Source organism: Loxodonta africana, chromosome 1, assembly GCF_030014295.1.
Source record: "Loxodonta africana isolate mLoxAfr1 chromosome 1, mLoxAfr1.hap2, whole genome shotgun sequence".
Lineage (NCBI taxonomy): Eukaryota > Metazoa > Chordata > Mammalia > Proboscidea > Elephantidae > Loxodonta > Loxodonta africana.
The window spans coordinates 111,319,806-111,334,559 of record NC_087342.1 but is presented as its reverse complement, the minus strand read 5'-3'; the positions used below and the strand labels follow the sequence as shown (position 1 = coordinate 111,334,559).

Here is a 14,754-nt window from a genome sequence, read left to right as displayed (position 1 = left end):
AGGGCTGAGCCGAGGGGACGCTGTTCACGCGGTGAGAGGGGGCGCGGGCGGCGGCGAGGGCGCGGGGAGGCCGGGGAAGGGGTGGGCCCCGCGGCGCCCCCGCAGCGCCCGCCGCCCGCCCCCACGCGCGCTGTCAATATTTGCCCGCCTTGCTGCAACTTGCTGCAGTGTTTGAAAGAGTAGTAGGAGCGCATGGAGGTGGGGCCGGGGAAAGACCAGGCGGAGTGGTTGGGGGGTGAACACGGAGGGGTGGAGAGGCAGCGGTGGGGGGTAGGGGGGCTGGCCCGGAGGGGCGGGATGGGGGAGACCGGGATAGCCCGGCGCTTACACATGTCACATGTGCTTTTTAAGACGGCCGGGAGCGCCTGTAAGCTGGACTTGGTGGAGGATGCTGCGGCAGGTGCTTCGCAGAGGGCTCCAGTCGTTCTGCCACAGGCTGGGCTTGTGTGTGAGCCGGCACCCGGTCTTTTTCCTCACCGTGCCCGCAGTCCTGACCATCACCTTCGGCCTCAGCGCGCTCAACCGCTTCCAGCCCGAAAGCGACCTGGAGCGCCTGGTCGCTCCCAGCCACAGCCTGGCCAAGATCGAGCGCAGCCTGGCCAGCAGCCTTTTCCCCCTGGACCAGTCCAAAAGCCAGCTCTATTCGGACTTACACACCCCTGGGAGGTATGGCAGGGTGATCCTCCTCTCCCCACCCGGGGACAATATTTTGCTCCAGGCTGAGGGGATCCTGCAGACCCACCGAGCCGTGCTGGAGATGAAGGTGAACCACAAGGGCTATAATTATACTTTTTCCCATCTGTGTGTGTTGAGAAATCAGGATAAGAAATGCGTGCTGGATGATATTGTTTCAGTGCTAGAGGATCTCAGGCAGGCTGCCGTCTCCAATAAGACAACAGCCAGGGTGCAAGTGAGGTATCCCAACACTAAATTAAAGGTATGCTCCTCCTGCATGCTTCTGCCAATTAAAGAGGCAGCACTTCATTTCTTGCCCTAAACAAGCAAAGAAAATGCAGAGGTCTCATCCTTAAGACTCAGAAGCTAATGCTTCTTTCATTTCTGGGCGGGGGGGAGGCGGGAAAGATGGGCAACTGAGTGAAGAAAACAGGCAATGAATGGTACAACTAGATATTCAAAGTGGAACAAAACAAACATCAAAAAATGGAGAAAAAAATGAAAAAAAAAAAGTTATTTCTGAGACCCTGCAATTACATCTTTGTTCAGGGTTAATAAATCAGTGAATGGAAGGGGGAGGGGGAATTCTGAACAATTCGGGGGATTTCTTTTCATTATGGGGCTCTATGTATTTCTTATTACTGATTACACATCCACCTGGTGCCATATCCGCCTATTCACATCTTCAGCCTGGCTTGATTTTGATATGTAGAGAGTTTGTGCTTCTGTGGCTTCTGTGTGTGTGTGTGTGTGTCTGTCTGTCTGCACGCAGTGGCTTATGAATGTAGTAGGGATTCCAGGAATTAAGTGTGTATGTGTTTGCATAGCAAAAGAAGCAGGAAATTTCTATGTGTAAAAATAATGATTGTGCACCTAACTGATGCACTAGTCTGCAGAGTCTGTTGTCTTCCTTGTCCCTTAAAGACTCCAAACTAAAGCAGGGTTATCCTAACAGCCCAATAGCAAAAGACAAGAAGAAAAAAAAAAATCCACAGTCAGCAAAAATAACAAAGAAAAATTATTTCAGCATTAAATACATTGTGCTGTTGAGGCTCTCAATCCAAACTCTGTTGCTCAAATGAGATTTCTAAATTCATTTCACACTGTCAGGATTGAGCTGCTGCAGGCAATGAGGCATGCAGCCTCCAGGTGACTGAAGTTTCAGGGACAAATGTGACTTCTAAGAGAGTCACTGCACCATTTGTATGCTCGGCCCTAGGCACGCTCAGAAACTGCCCAGCTAAGAACTCTCAAGACAGGTGTTTCCCCAGAAGAAGGAATTTCCTTTCTTCTAATGTGTGTGAGGGGGTGTGTGAGCTTCCATGCAGAGGTGGGAGATGGAGGAACCTCAGTTTCAAATACATAGATGACCTAATATAGGAAATCACTACTATTTCTATTTATTTATTCGATATCGTCAGCATCTATGCATAATTTTAAAAAACTTTCTCAGGATTTTAGAGAGAAAAAGCCTTCTTTTTTTTCCTGAATTGAAAGAAGATCTAATGCAATTAGAAACTAGAGATTCCTTAAGAAACCTTCTAAGTGCCTCCTTTTAAACGTTGTCCTTGTTTAAATGAATCCAGAGGCTAACAAGGGTTTCAGATTTACAAAGTTGAACAGCCCCTTGAGGTTTAGGGAAATTGGGCAGATGATTCATTGGCTTTAAATCTAGGTAAGGGCTTGCCTGCCTCACACTTATTCAAGGGAGGATGATGGATCTGTGTGGTTGGGCTGGAATGCTTTTCCTTTGCTGAATCCTTTGCCATCAACATTAGAAAAAAAAAAATTTTTTTTTTTTTCAACATTACTGCTTGCTAAAGAAAGGTTACTTGGTGGAGAGGTGATCTTCCTAGCCTACAGTCTTTTAATGAGTTCTTTTTCCTATGATGAAACATCAGATATAAAGAAAAATTTTAAACTCTGTCATATTTAAATTTCAGGTTTTTCTCTTAGTCAAGTTTGCATGTTATTAATATGCATTGTTAGTTGGAGCCCCTATTTCCTTCATTCAGCAGTACTCTCCAAGTTTAAGAGCCTTGTCCAATCAACCACTGGGGACATTTTGCTCATCTGGCAATGTCATTATGATATTTACAATACAAATATCTGGAGGTATTTGATTCACTCATTTAATGAGTGGTTCTACCATTTATCAGGTGCTCTTCTAGGCACTAGAGACAGAGTTTTGGTCAAGACAGATACAGTTCTTATTCTCAGGGGGTTTACAAGTATTAGATGTCAGTGTCTTCTCCCAGACGTTCATTTGAGCAGGGCCTCTGCACTCTTTGGAGAGTCAACACCGTGTTAGGCCTATAATAGGTGCTCCTTCTCAACTTGACTGATTGGTTGGTTGATATACATCTTGGTCAGTGGATAAGCACAAAAACATAGAGTAATTGATTACAAATATCGAGGTAGTCGTAATAGGCTTACACATGGCTCTAAACTGTAAAGTTCCCTATTCTGCTATGTTCTTATATCAGTGTCTCCTCAAGGGTGTTGGCTTAACCCTTTCTGCTTGGCATCACTGGGGGGTCCTTAAGCTGTGCTTGGGTAAATGAACCCCCTGGAAATCTTTTGAAAGCAATGAATCCTTTCACGCATCCGGACGTAATCTTGCACATGCTCATATAATATAAAATACAGTTTCAGGGGAACGTGATGCCTCGAAACCTATCAAAACGTCTCTAGATCGTTCCGGGTTAAGTGTTCCCTGACACAGAGCAAAAGCGTGATGGCTTTTCATTTTGATTAAGTGTTATCTGAAAATGGTTTGAATTCATGTGCATCAGTGGTTCTCAAAATGTGGTCCCTGTGTTGCTGTTAAATGCTACAGTTTTAGAACTCTTGGTGTATGGTATTCAATGAGAAATTTTATACATACATTTTCTTTACTCTCTAATTTTGTTTTCCTGTATTAATGTTGGGTCACCACTCCTTCCAACTCTGGCCAATATGGAAAATTTTAGCACTGGAAGGTGTCATCGGTGGGCAGGGAATCCTTTGAAGAAAAATGCAGAATAAGTAGCAGTGACTAAATAATATGAACAGAAATTGGCAATCATTTGATATGAAAGAAGCAATAGATCAGTGCTTGGAGATAATCTGAAGTTGTATAAATGCTGATTGGCAGACAGGAACAGTCAAAAACCTTAGTTTTGACAATCGAGAGGGTATCTCCCAAATATCGTTAAGACACCCAAGTAGTCCTGAGCACAGAAAGGTTTAGAACTTCTGATCAACATGATTATCTTGACAACATGATTATCCGACAAGAAGGGACACAGAAAGTTGTCTTGTATGAAATTCCAAACAGACGCTTAAATAAAGGTAGTATGAAAAAAGCAGCGTTGGCTTAGAATACTACGGAAGAAATGAAACATATATACATTTTCAAAAGCTGTGTAGAAACAATGCTAAAATCTGAAACCCCTATGCCTATGCCTGTATAACCTGAATGCTACAATCTTGTCCTTGATTATAATCTTTATATTATCATACCTCTGATCAGGCACCAAGGCCATGTCTTATACTCCTTCTGCACTATTCACTTTTCCCATCTCAACTTTGTTCAGTGCTGACTAAATAGTATATATATTTACAATACATATTTGCCGATTAGTTTATTGATTGACTTTGACATTTGTTCTGCAATATCACAAAATAATCATTACTTTTGGAATTCTTTGGAATTTTATTTTAAAGGTATTCTCTGTCCCAACACCTTGGCAAACAGTAAGGAAGGAATGACGCAGATTTATCTCCCCTGCAGCCAGGTCTTGTGGTAAATTCCATTAATAACCACACCTCTGAACAGATGTTTAAGTGAAGACAGTATGTACTTACAGTACCATATTTAAAAATAGGAGCATATTTCATGTTTCTCAACAAAGGATAATGTTTCTTCGGGTACGTTTTATCATCTCAGGCATGGAAGATGTTGTCATTAATTATTTGTTTTCAATCTCAATGGAAGGACAATTTAAGTCAACATGGAGAGTTAGGCCAACATTATTGGAAGTTCCAAGAAAAGTTATTCTATGAATTTCTTTCCCTAATTTATTCTCAAACCTCTTCAGACATACATGTCAGGATCTTCTCTGACATTTTGATTTAAGATTACATTTCTTATTCTGTCTCTCAATAGAGGAAAAAATTGCTACCATATATAAACATTCAGTTTATCCTAAGTGATGCTAGGGGCTTTATACACGGCTTATTTACACTTCTTTCCATTTCTGGAACTTAAGGCTTAAGGGAGGGTTAAAAAAAAAAAAGGAACAGAAATGGTTGTCTATACTCTTCTTCCCATTTCCTTACCCTCATCTGATCCGATGGTACTTTTTTCAGTGGACTAAGGACACCAAAGCTTGCGGTGGGGTGGGAAAGTAAAAAGAGACACATACAACATGCTGGAAGTAAAGTAGGGACCTGAAGCCACCTCCCCCAAAAAGCCACTTTGCCTTTCTTGCCATCATAAGCCCTAATTAACTGTAACACAGCTTTTTCTTTTTAAAAAATGTTCCTACTTTAAAAAATTAGTATTACTGAAATAATTTATCGTATTTTGTGTTTCAAATGATACTGCGTTTAGTGAGTATTTTATGTTTTAACCAATTAGCTATTACACTGTGATTGAGTCATGTTACTTTTAATTCAGTTTTAGTATCAATCAGCATATGCTGAGACCGATTCCAGACACATTTAGACATTTCCACACATGTTCAATAAAAACATTTTTAAAGAAGAAATCTGGAAATCCCAAGCTTCTCGATTTGCCCCAGATAGGTCTAAAGTGGACAGCAGGTGTACTTCTTCCCTAACTTAGTCAAACAAATCGCCCAGGCTTTCTCCCCAGGGTGAAATCATAGGAGTGACTCATGTCCCTGGATTGTTTCTGCCAGTGTGCTGGTGGACAAGTTTACATTTGTAACAGCCCTGGCACGCAGAGCTATTTAGACAGTGCTTCAGAAGCATGCCAAGTTGTATTGCAAGCAACAAAATTAATTTCATTTTGTTTTCTAAGAACTTGCGCCTCAAAGTGTTATGTGTGGACCAGCAGCATCAGTAGTAGTATCTGGGAGCTTGTTAGAAATTAAAGATCCCCAGCCCCACTGTAGGAATCTGCATTTTATCAAGATCCCAAGGTGATTCTTATACACACTGTAGTTTATAAAGCTCAGGTCTAAGATTGAAGATTGACCTAGTATGCTTAAGTCATGACTTGAACTTGACATACCAAGTGTTGATCCAAACGAAAAACAACATAAGTAGAGCAATTGAGCCCTTAGCCATCTCATTGAGGCACGTGATGGAGACATGGGAGAAGTGCCCAGAGAATTATCAGGCCACTGTTTTACATTGAAAAACCCTCATCCCTATCATCTGTACTTGGGCTTATCACCTGGTTAAGCTTAAAGGTGATTACTGTCATTCGGTATTTCTAAAAATGTTGAAATTAAATCTAAACATTTCTTTGAGGAAAAAAAAAAATCAGCAGCATTTTTTCTCAAATGCCCCAGCAGTCATTTCACAATAGTAGCAACATTAAACCGTAGTTAGACACAATTATAGGTTCTCTGTGCACTGGGAATGGGTTTGGTTCTTTTTGGTAGACCCAATTTTGTGATATTATGTGAGAACACAAGGTATAGGAACCATATACTCCAGGAGCAAGAGTATTTGAGGAAAATGAAACACAGAATTACAGCGGAGTGTATTTTAAAAGTGTCTCTGCAATCCATGCTTTCCTCAGACAGAATTATTGTGGCAGAACCGCTCACTGAAATCAGGGCTCATTCTCTGTTACTGAGCGAAATTCAGGACCTCTGAATGGTACTTGATGACTAGCACTCAAAAGGAACGGACTCTGTTTAGCTACAGAAATTGGGTTGGAACAGCCAATGTTTCCTCTCTGGAGCTAACCTCCCAACATGGAGAGGTCTCACCTGGGCCACTTTCATTTTTCTCTGCTGTGTTAAAGTCCTGAAGATAGAGAACAGGCTCTGTGTTCTGGAAAGCAAGAAATGTGTGTAACACATTCTCACAGCTAGGATAGGTCCTGCAGGCAACTCCAGGTGGTCATGGTAGATCGAGGCTTGGCTGGATGTATAGCATTCCCCCTCAAGGTTTACTCGTCCCTTTGGACATTCAAGTCCATTCTCTCACCTAACCAGGTGACTTAATTATTTGGAGGGAGAGAATGTTCACTTCTGGTTGTCACTGCAGGTCATTCTGATGAGGGTAAGATATACCTTTAATTCAAAAGCTATTCATGTATGCATTCATTCAGGTAATTATCAGAAGTGACTACTATGGGACAAACACTGTGGATGGCACTGGAGAGTCACTAAGGAGCAAAACAGATGTGGTCTTTGCCCTCCAGGAGCTTGAGTCCAGTAAAATAGACCAAAATCACACAGATAAATTAATAATTACAGGTGGTGATGGATAAAATACATGGTACTCTGAGAGTACCAAGATTCGGAGTGTTAGCAACTTTCCTAAGGAAAGTTGAGATCAGAATGGGGCTTTGAGCCAGTTAGCTCCAGTTTGAACCCCTGTTGAGAATTTGCATTTCTAATAAGTTCCTTACTGACAATTTGCATTTCCATCTCAGATATGCTGAATCAGAATCTACATTTTAACAAGATCCCCAGGAGATTCTCATGTATAACTTCCTGCTCGCTTATTAGAAATGCAAATTCTCAGCAAGGTTTCAAACCAGAATGAACCAGTTGAAAGTCCTGAATCAGAAGGCTGAAAAGGAGTAAACACACACAGGTGGGCTAGATGGGCATGAGAACAATTCAGGTAGAGACAAGAATATGAGAGGGAGGACATGGTACTTTAGATGCATTGACAGACTTTGTGGATGGAGGTTAAAGAGTGACAGTGGTGAGGACCATGTTAAGAATTTGAGAGTAACTGTAGCATAATTTAGACCATAGTCTATCAATACAAATCGACTAGGTTTGTAGCTTGATTGTGCCCCTATTAGCTCTATGAATTTGAGCAGATTTTTTATCCTCTTTGTAACTCATTTACCTAATAAAATCTCCTACCTCATGGAATGGAAACGTGACGTAGTGGTTAAATGCTATGGCCACTAACCACAAGGTCAGCAGTTCGAATCCACCAGGTACTCCTTGAAAACCTTGTGGGGCAGTTCTTTCTGTCCTGTAGGGTCGCTATGAGTCAATGGGTTTGGTTTTGGTTTACCTCATGGAATTAAGAGGATTAAATGAATTCATAATACATGAAACAGTGCTTTTCAAACTTTAATGGTCAATTGGGGATCTTGTTACAAATGCATATTTTGATTAAGTGGGTTTGGGGTAGGTTCATAGTCTGCATTTCTAAAAAGCTCCCGGGTGATACTGATGCTCCCGGTCCATGAGCCATAATCTGAGTGGTTCTCGTTGTTAGGTGCTGTCAAGTTGGTTCTGATTCGTAGCTACCCTTTGTACAACAGAACTAAACTCCACCCAGTCCTGCACCAACCTCCTAATCATTGCTATGTTTGAGCCCATTGTTGCGGCCACTGTGTCAATCCATCTCACTGAGGGTCTTCTTTTTTTTGCTGATCCTCTACCTTACCATGTATGATGTCCTTCTCCAGGAACTGGTCCCCCCTGATAACATGCCCAAAGTACATGAGACAAAGTCTTGCCATCCGCACTTCTAAGGAGCGTTCTAGCTGTACTTCTTCCAAGGCAGATTTGTTCATTCTTCTGGCAGTCCATGGTATATTCAATATTCTTTGCCGAAACCGTAATTCAAAGGCATCAATTCTTCTTTGGTGTTCCTTTTTCATTGTCCAGCTCTTGCATGCATATAAAGCAGATGAAAATATCACGGCTTGGGTCAGGAGCACCTTAGTCCTCAAGGTGACATCTTTGCTTTTTAACACTTTAAAGAAGTCTTTTGTAGCACATTTGTCCAATGCAATATGTTATTTGATTTCTTGACTGCTGATTCCATGGGCATTGATTGTGGATCCAAGTAAAATTAAATCTTTGACAACTTCAGTATTTTCCGCTTATTGGTCCAGTTGTGAGCATTTTTGTTTTCTTTATGTTGAAGTGTAATCCGTACGGGAGGCTGTGGTCTTTGATCTTCTTCAGTAAGTGCTTCAAGTACTCCTCCCTTTCAGCAAGCAAGGTTGTGTCATCTGCATGTCACAGGCTATTAATGAGTCTTCCTCCAATCCTGATGCTTCGTTCTGCTTCATATAGTCCAGCTTCTCAGATTATTTGCTCAACATACAGATTGAACAAGTATGGTGAAAGGATACAACCCTGATGCCTGTCCTGATTTTAAACCATGCAGTATTCCCTAGTTCTGTCCGAACAACTGCCTCTTGGTCTATGTACAGGTTCCACATGAGCACAATTAGGTGTGCTGGAATTCCCTTTCTTTGCAATATTATCCATAATTTGTTACAATTCACACAGCTGAATGCCTTTGCATAGTCAAGAAAACACAGGTAAATATGTTTCTGGTATTCTCTGCTTTCAGCCAAGATCCATCTGACATCAGCAATGACGTCCTTCATTCCTTGTCCTCTTCTGAATCTGGCTTGAACGTATGACAGTTCCCTGTAAATGTACTGCTGCAACTGCTTTTGAATGATCTGCAGCAAAGTTATACTTACTTGTGACATTAATTATATTGTTCAATAATTTCTGCATTCAGGTAGATCAGTTTTCTTGGGAATAGGCATAAATATGGATCTCTTCCAATTGGCTGGCCAGGTAGCTGTCTTCCAAATTTCTTGGCATAAATGAGTGGGCACTTCCAGCACTGCATCCATTTGTTCAAATATCTCAATTGGTATTCCTCCAATTATGGAGCCTTGTTTTTCACCAATGCCTTCAGTACTGTTTGGACTTCTTCCTTTAATACCATCATTTCATGATCATATACTACCTCCTGAACTGGTTGAATGTCGACTAGTTCTTTTTGGTACAGTGACTGTATGTATTTCTTTCATCTTCTTTTGATGCTTCCTGCATCATTCAATATTTTGCCCACAGAATCCCTCATAATTACAACTCAAGGCTTGAATTTTTTCTTCAGTTTTTTCAGCTTGAGAAATGCTGAGTGTGTTCTTCCCTTTGGCTTTCTAACTCTACCTCTTTGCACATGTCATTATAATACTTTGTCTTCTCAACCAGCCCTTTGAAATCTTCTGTTTGGCTCTTTTACTTCATGATTTCCTCCATTCTTTTTAGCTACTCTACCTTCAAGAGCAAGTTTCAGAGTCTCTTCTGACATCCATTTTCGTCTTTTCTTTCTTGTCTTCTTAATGACCTTTTTCTTTTTTTGTGCACGATATCCTTGATGTCATCTCACAATGCATCTCGTCTCCTGTCATTAGTGTTCAGTGCATCAAATCTATTCTTGAGATGGCCTCTTAAAGCAAGTGGGATATACTCAAGGTGAAGCCCTGGTGATGCAGTGGTTAAGAGCTCAGCTGCTAACCAAAATGTCGGCAGTTCAAATCTACCAGCTACTCCTTGGAAACCCTGTGGGGCAGTTTTTTCTGTCCTTTAGGGTCATTATCAATAGGAAATTGACTTGATGGCAAGAGTTTGATTTTTTTTTTTTTTTAATACTTGAGGTATTTTTGTTTTCATGGACTTGTTTTAATTTTCTTCAGCTTCAACTTGAACTTGCATATGAGCAACTGATGGTCTGACCCTGCTGGTTTTTGGAATATTGGTAGCATAGCTTCCAGCATCATAGCAACACACAAGCCACTGCAGTATAACAAACTGGCAGAGAAGTGGTGGGCCAAAAATCTACTAAATCAGAAACTCTGAGAGTGGAGCTTAGCACACTCTCCAGGTGATTCTCATTCTTGTATATGTGTGAGAACCACTGCTCTACAGTACCCTTGCCATCAAGTCAATTCCGACTCACAGTGACCCTATAGAACAGAGTAGAATTGCCCCATAGGATTTCCAAGGAGGGGCTGTTAGATTCAAACTGCCGACCTTTTAGTTAGCAGCCGAGCTCTTCACCACTGAGCCACTAGGGTTCCTGTTCTACAGTAAAAAAAAAAAAAAAAAGTACTCAATCTCTGCTGAGTGTAGGATTCTCTAGGGGAGCTTTAAAAATACTGATACATGTGCCCCATCTCCAGCGATTCTGATTTAATTGGTCTGGGAGTGGACTAGGCATTGAGATTTTTTAAGAGCTCCTTTGGAGATTGTAATGGATTACCAGGGTTGAGGACCAATTCCCCTTTTCAAATGTCTTTTCCTTTTTGTTCTCATGACCTCTACTTTGGGCCTTCGTTGCCTCTTAAGACCTATTTTATTTATTTGATAATCTAATCTCTCTCACTATAATTTCTCAAAATTGCCACCTAGCCTATGTAGCAGAATCATATGCAGCACTTGGTTATATTTTCCCCTAATCAAATCTTGCAGTAGCTGCCCAATGCCAGAGAAGAAGTTACAAACTCCTGACCGTTGCCATTGAGACCTTCCCTTATCCAGGCCCCTGCCTTCCCTTGTAGTTGGAAGCAGTAGAAAATCATACGCTGCAACTAAACCAAAGCAAACACATCCTGAACTTTCCTGTTTTCTTACCTTCATTCATACTCTTCCCTTCACTTGGAATTTCTTTCACCTTGTCAAAATCACACACATCTCTTAAAAGCTGGAGCCCCACTTTTTCCATGGAAATTACTTAAGTACTTCCAAAAATAGAAAACACTCCCATTTACACTGGAAGTAATAGTTCTACTTTGCAGTATAGATTTGTAACCATTCTCAGCTAAAATATTTATGTAATGAATGAATGGCGCCTGTGGCCTTCTTTGCATAAATTGATTTGCCTGAGAGGAGCTAGCCAACAAAGAGGAAGCCTGTGCGACAAACCGTTGGGAGAAGTGACAAGGAAACAGGGAAAGAATTCCATCCTGGTCTGAGTCCCTAAGATTGTGCCTGAGCCCTAAAGAGAGACTGCCACAGAAAGATATTGAAAGATGTTTCCATTAGTGAACTGAGATACACAAGACACAAGCAACACTGCTGTGGGCTCAGGAGACTAAGCAACACGAAGAGGGAGAAAAGAAACTTTTCCCACCTGTACACAGCACCCCTGTGGCTTCAGCTCAGAAGAGGTTGCAAGGAGCTTAACGTGGCTTGGGCACATGCAGGGTTGCCAGATTTGCTGTTGTTTGTTAGGTGCCGTCAAGTCGATTCTGGCTCACAGTGACCCTATCTACCACAGAACGAAACACTGCCCAGTCCTGCGCCATCCTCACAATTGTTGCTATGTTTGTGCCCGTTGTTACAGCCACTGTGTCAATCCATCTCATTGAGGGTCTTCCTCTTTTTTGCTGACCCTCTACTTTACCAAGCATGATATCCTCCTCCAGTGACTGATCCCTCCTGATAAGATGTCCCAAGTATGTGAGACATAGTCACACTATTCTTGCTTCTAAAGAATATTCTGGTTGTACTTCTAAGAGAGATTTGTTCATTCTTTTGGCAGTCCATGGTGTATTCAATATTCTTTGCCAACACCACAATTCAAAGGCATCAATTCTTCTTTGGTCTTCCTTATTCGTTGTCCAGCTTTTATATGTATATGAGGCGATTGAAAACACCGTATCTTGGGTCAGGTGCACCTTAGTCCTGGAGGTGACATCTTTGCATTCCAACACTTGACAAAGAGGTCTTCTGCAGCCAATTTGGCTAATGCAACGCGTCTTTTGATTTCTTGACTGCTGCTTCCATGGGTATTGATTGTGGATCCAAGTGAAATGAAATCTTTGACTCCCTCAATCTTTTAATTTCAGATAAACAAACAACAAAAAAAAATTTGTAGTTCATTTATGTCTCCAATACTGCATTCTTTGCTTATATGAAATTCAAATTAAACTGGGTGTCCTGTATTTTATCTAGCACCCCTAACTCCATGGGAATTCACAGAATCACATTTGGAGACCTCGGTACAGACTTCACACTGTCACAGGGCCACCAGCAGCCATTCTAACTTGCAGCAGTAGCAACAGAAAGGCATATTGACCCCAAGTGCTCTCTGAGTAGTGGTCATCAGCCAAGGGGCTGGAGAGGAAAACTATGAAAGGTTTAGTTGAGAACTAGTTAAAGATTATGCGAAGAACTTCCAGAAATACATGAGTGAAAACTTGCAGGGGCCAGAGTTCCCATCTTATTCAAGTGCAATGCAAGCAATTAAAATTGAAATTTCTCTTTCTATGACCTCATTTGTATACCAAGGCCATAGAAAACCCAAGTTATATTTATTGTCTCAAAAATTCCAAGTATTTGCTTGCTAGAAATGTAAATTGGGTGATAAAATGAAAGGAACTATCCAAGAGACTACACTGGATAAAGATTCCACTTAGCAGAAGTGTCCTTTGTTGTATATTTTAATCATAAGAAGATGAAAACTAGATATGTACAGAAGAGAACAATACAATTAGTGGAAATAGTTGACAGGTACTTATTGGCGAAAATTTACAGGCAAAGCCTGAAGCCCTGAACAGGACAGGTCATCCTTTCCATGTATGAAACGCTGAATTAAAACAAAGATGAAGTGTAGCCTTAACACTTGTGCAACAACACTAATAAGCGTATATGCTATTTAGAACCTGCCTTATTTTCCTTAAAAATTATAAATCTTTTAAGGGCAGAGATCATATCTGCTTCACATTTCTAGCCTTCGTGTAATTTAAAACAAAGTTTTGCATATTAGAAAGCCCTCCATTAATTGAAGTAAATGTGAACGTATTTGTTTGGGAAGGGGATTCTCACTGAGTTCTGACTCTGATTGCTGGGTTGCATTTCATCTAAACTTTAATGTACTTTTCCAATAAAAGTGGAAAACATCGTGACTCTCCCATGGTGCTCATCCCTTATGGGAAAAGCCTAGCTTGTCATTTTCCCCTTCTCAGGGACCACATTTCCCTGCACAATGTGATTTGGGAGGTGATTTCTGTAGGGCAAAGGCTTAGGTTGGTGGGAGAGCCTGCATGAAGGAGCATGAGGACAGGGAAGGTGGGGCACATAGTCCCTTGGAGACAGATACTTAGCCTGCCAGAACTCCCCAGGGAAATGAGAGCAACTCACGGTTTGAACTAGTTTAATGACCCCGTTTTATAGATAGAGCATCCCTCTCTAAGGGAATAGCACATAACACTGATATTAGCAACTTGACTTTTATTTTCGTTTCATTCTTTTCAACCATTTTTACCTTGGGGATTATTTTAAGCAATTGGATCCTTTCTAGGCCACGAAAGTTTTATTTAGACTTTTATTACCCCGTTGCTGTCAAGTCGATTCCGACTCATAGGGACCCTATAGGGCAGAGTAGAACTACCGTAGAGTTTCCAAGGCTGCAATCTTTGTGGGGGAGAAAGATGTGGCAGTCTGCTTGTGTAAAGATAACAGTTTTGGAAACCCTATGAGGCAGTTCTACTCTGTCCTGTAGGGTCGCTATGAATCAGAATCAACTCAATGGCAAGAAGTTTGGATTTTTTTTATTTTAAACTTTATAGAAGCAGATCGCTACATCCTTCTCTCTCGCAGATGGGCAGGTGGGTTCTAACCGCCAACTTTTCAATTAGCAGCTGAGTGCTTAACCACTGCACCACCAGGGTTCCTTTAGACTTTTATTATTAACTAATTATATCTTATCAGGGTGCCTCTTATCAAACAATGTTTATATTTTTAGGATTCACTTGCCTTAAAAAATTGCTTATAAGCTGACGTTATTCTGCTTGCCTTCCTCCTGATCAAAGAACATTTTGGTAACTGATAACTAAATTGCTGAGAGATCCTCATCCCATTTTTTCTCAGCTCAATATCCTACCAACTTACTGATGATGTTAAAGTAGCCACTATCAGCATTCATTGTCAATCTGGCCCCTTTAGCTAAAGTGACAAGTGTTTTTATTGTGGTGTGTCCTGTTACTTAATGAGTTGAGACAGGGAAGTTAATTATTGATTGAATCCCTGTTTTTAAATTTTAAAATAATAATGCAGAGGATAATAAATTGAAAACTGACAAATCTATGTTTGAACCTGGTTTCAC

General features: G+C 41.1%; 1 protein-coding gene across 1 annotated transcript in view; it reads left to right on the top strand.

Annotated features, from left to right (window-relative positions):
• The first annotated feature begins 337 nt into the window (after positions 1 to 337).
• The window catches only part of PTCHD4 (patched domain containing 4), a 222,859-nt gene continuing 208,442 nt past the window's right edge, over positions 338 to 14,754 (top strand). Inside the window, exon 1 of the mRNA XM_003404445.4 lies at positions 338 to 763. Coding sequence (XP_003404493.1) covers positions 338 to 763 — 426 coding nt within the window. The remainder of the gene's footprint in view (positions 764 to 14,754) is intronic.